Genomic DNA, 1,691 nt, shown 5'->3' on the forward strand with positions numbered 1-1,691 from the left:
ACACCCTAGGCAGAAGCGCTGCCCAATTGATGGTAGATCCAAAAGAAGATTGACATTCAGGAGGTAATGCCTCAGCCTTCTGGATGCCCGTTTTTCTTTTTGACAGCCAAGCAGGTTTTTTGAATAGAACACCACGCTGTATCATTTGGTTTACAGTTGCAGGCTCATTCGCTTAAATTAGTAGTTTTAAGCATCGCTGGCAAACATGACTAATTCAAGTGAATGGGGTTGGGAGAATATTTTCTAACTCCCTAAAAAGCAAAAGCATTGCAGCCACAGCATACATACCTGTCAGACTGCCCTTGGGGGTAGGGGGCAGTTAGATTTCCTGCCCCCCCAACCACAAGTATAACCTAAGGCAGGCCCTACATTATGCAATTGTCTGCCTTTCAACCACAGGTTGAAGGACAGAAAAATGCTAGATTCCCCCAACAACATTCAGTGTTAATGGGGGATCCCTCCCTCCCGCAGTGCTATTGTGCTTTGCTGACAGGGATGCTTACATGCACCTGTGGCAAAGTTCACCTGCAATGCACACGGCTGTGGCATGTTTGTTGGTGAAAATGGGGTTATGATAGGTGGTGGAGAGGCGCTGCGTCGCTTCCTCACCACCTGTCAGTAACCTCTGGAGCGCAATCTGAATGCAGATTGGTCTTCGGAGGCAAGAGAGAGTTACAAGGATGTCTTTAACCCCTTCACCCAGGAATAATATATATATATACACACACACACACACACACACTTACTTTATGGCTAAAAGGGTGTAGTAAGATAGCCGCTCCGCCTTCTTCTGGCTGCAGGTGAGATGAGCAAACCTGGTAGCAGTGGAACGCATATGCAGCTGACGTTACACAATCTGATGGGTTCGCTATTCTGATAGAACACCAGAGTAAAAGTTTGTGTCCTGTCACATCAGGGGATGCACACAGCACCAACAATGCAAAAGTGAGTTGAGCTCCTCTATGCAGCTTGAAGTCAGAGCATGCTAATTCCCATCTGAGGCTTCCCAGGAAGGTGATGGAAATGCTGAGGACAGGGTTCCATTTATATATTGCTTTCTATGTTCTGTCCCCCCCACAGACCAGAGATGTCCCCTTTAATTGTGGGCAGAAAGCTCACATCTCTGGGTTTCAGTAAAGACCTCCAGTCAGCACAACTTACATTGCTATCAGCCTCTGACCGCACTCATACAAAAACTTACTGTGTGTGAGAGAGAGAGTCGGGCCTGACTGGTCACCACAGCCGGCCCCGCTTACCTGAGAGCCTGATAAAGCCGGCGATACTGTCCGGCACCGGCAGCCTCTTCAGATAGGCGGGAAGCTGCACCTTTATGACTCGAGCTAAGATCTCCAGAACCATCTTGTTCCCGGGATAGGAGAGAGAGCAGCACTTCACAAGCCAGCTTTGTCCTCCAGGAAGCTGACAGTACTTCTGCCTAATCCTCCGTGTTCCTCCTCCTCACAACTCCTCCTCCTCCTCTGTCACCATAATGCTCACTTCACTAGAACCTCCACACTCCTCTTCCCGCCCTTTCCACATAGCGCCCCCCCCCATGTGTATGTGTGTGAGGGGGGCAACCTTCCACATATAATGCAGGAGTAACTCCAGTAAGAAATACAAACTCAAAATAAAAAACACTGCTATGTGACACAATACAAATATAGAAGAAAATCAACATTTTATCTATAACA

General features: G+C 47.8%; 1 protein-coding gene across 1 annotated transcript in view; it reads right to left on the bottom strand.

Annotated features, from left to right (window-relative positions):
• CISD2 (CDGSH iron sulfur domain 2) overlaps positions 1-1,486 on the bottom strand; it is an 11,050-nt gene extending 9,564 nt beyond the window's left edge. The window contains exon 1 of the mRNA XM_040329888.1: positions 1,257-1,486. Within this exon, the coding sequence (XP_040185822.1) occupies positions 1,257-1,359 (103 nt within the window). The 5' untranslated portion in view covers positions 1,360-1,486. The remainder of the gene's footprint in view (positions 1-1,256) is intronic.
• Positions 1,487-1,691: the final 205 nt, after the last annotated feature.

This window comes from Rana temporaria, chromosome 1 (genome assembly GCF_905171775.1).
Source record: "Rana temporaria chromosome 1, aRanTem1.1, whole genome shotgun sequence".
Taxonomy (NCBI): domain Eukaryota; kingdom Metazoa; phylum Chordata; class Amphibia; order Anura; family Ranidae; genus Rana; species Rana temporaria.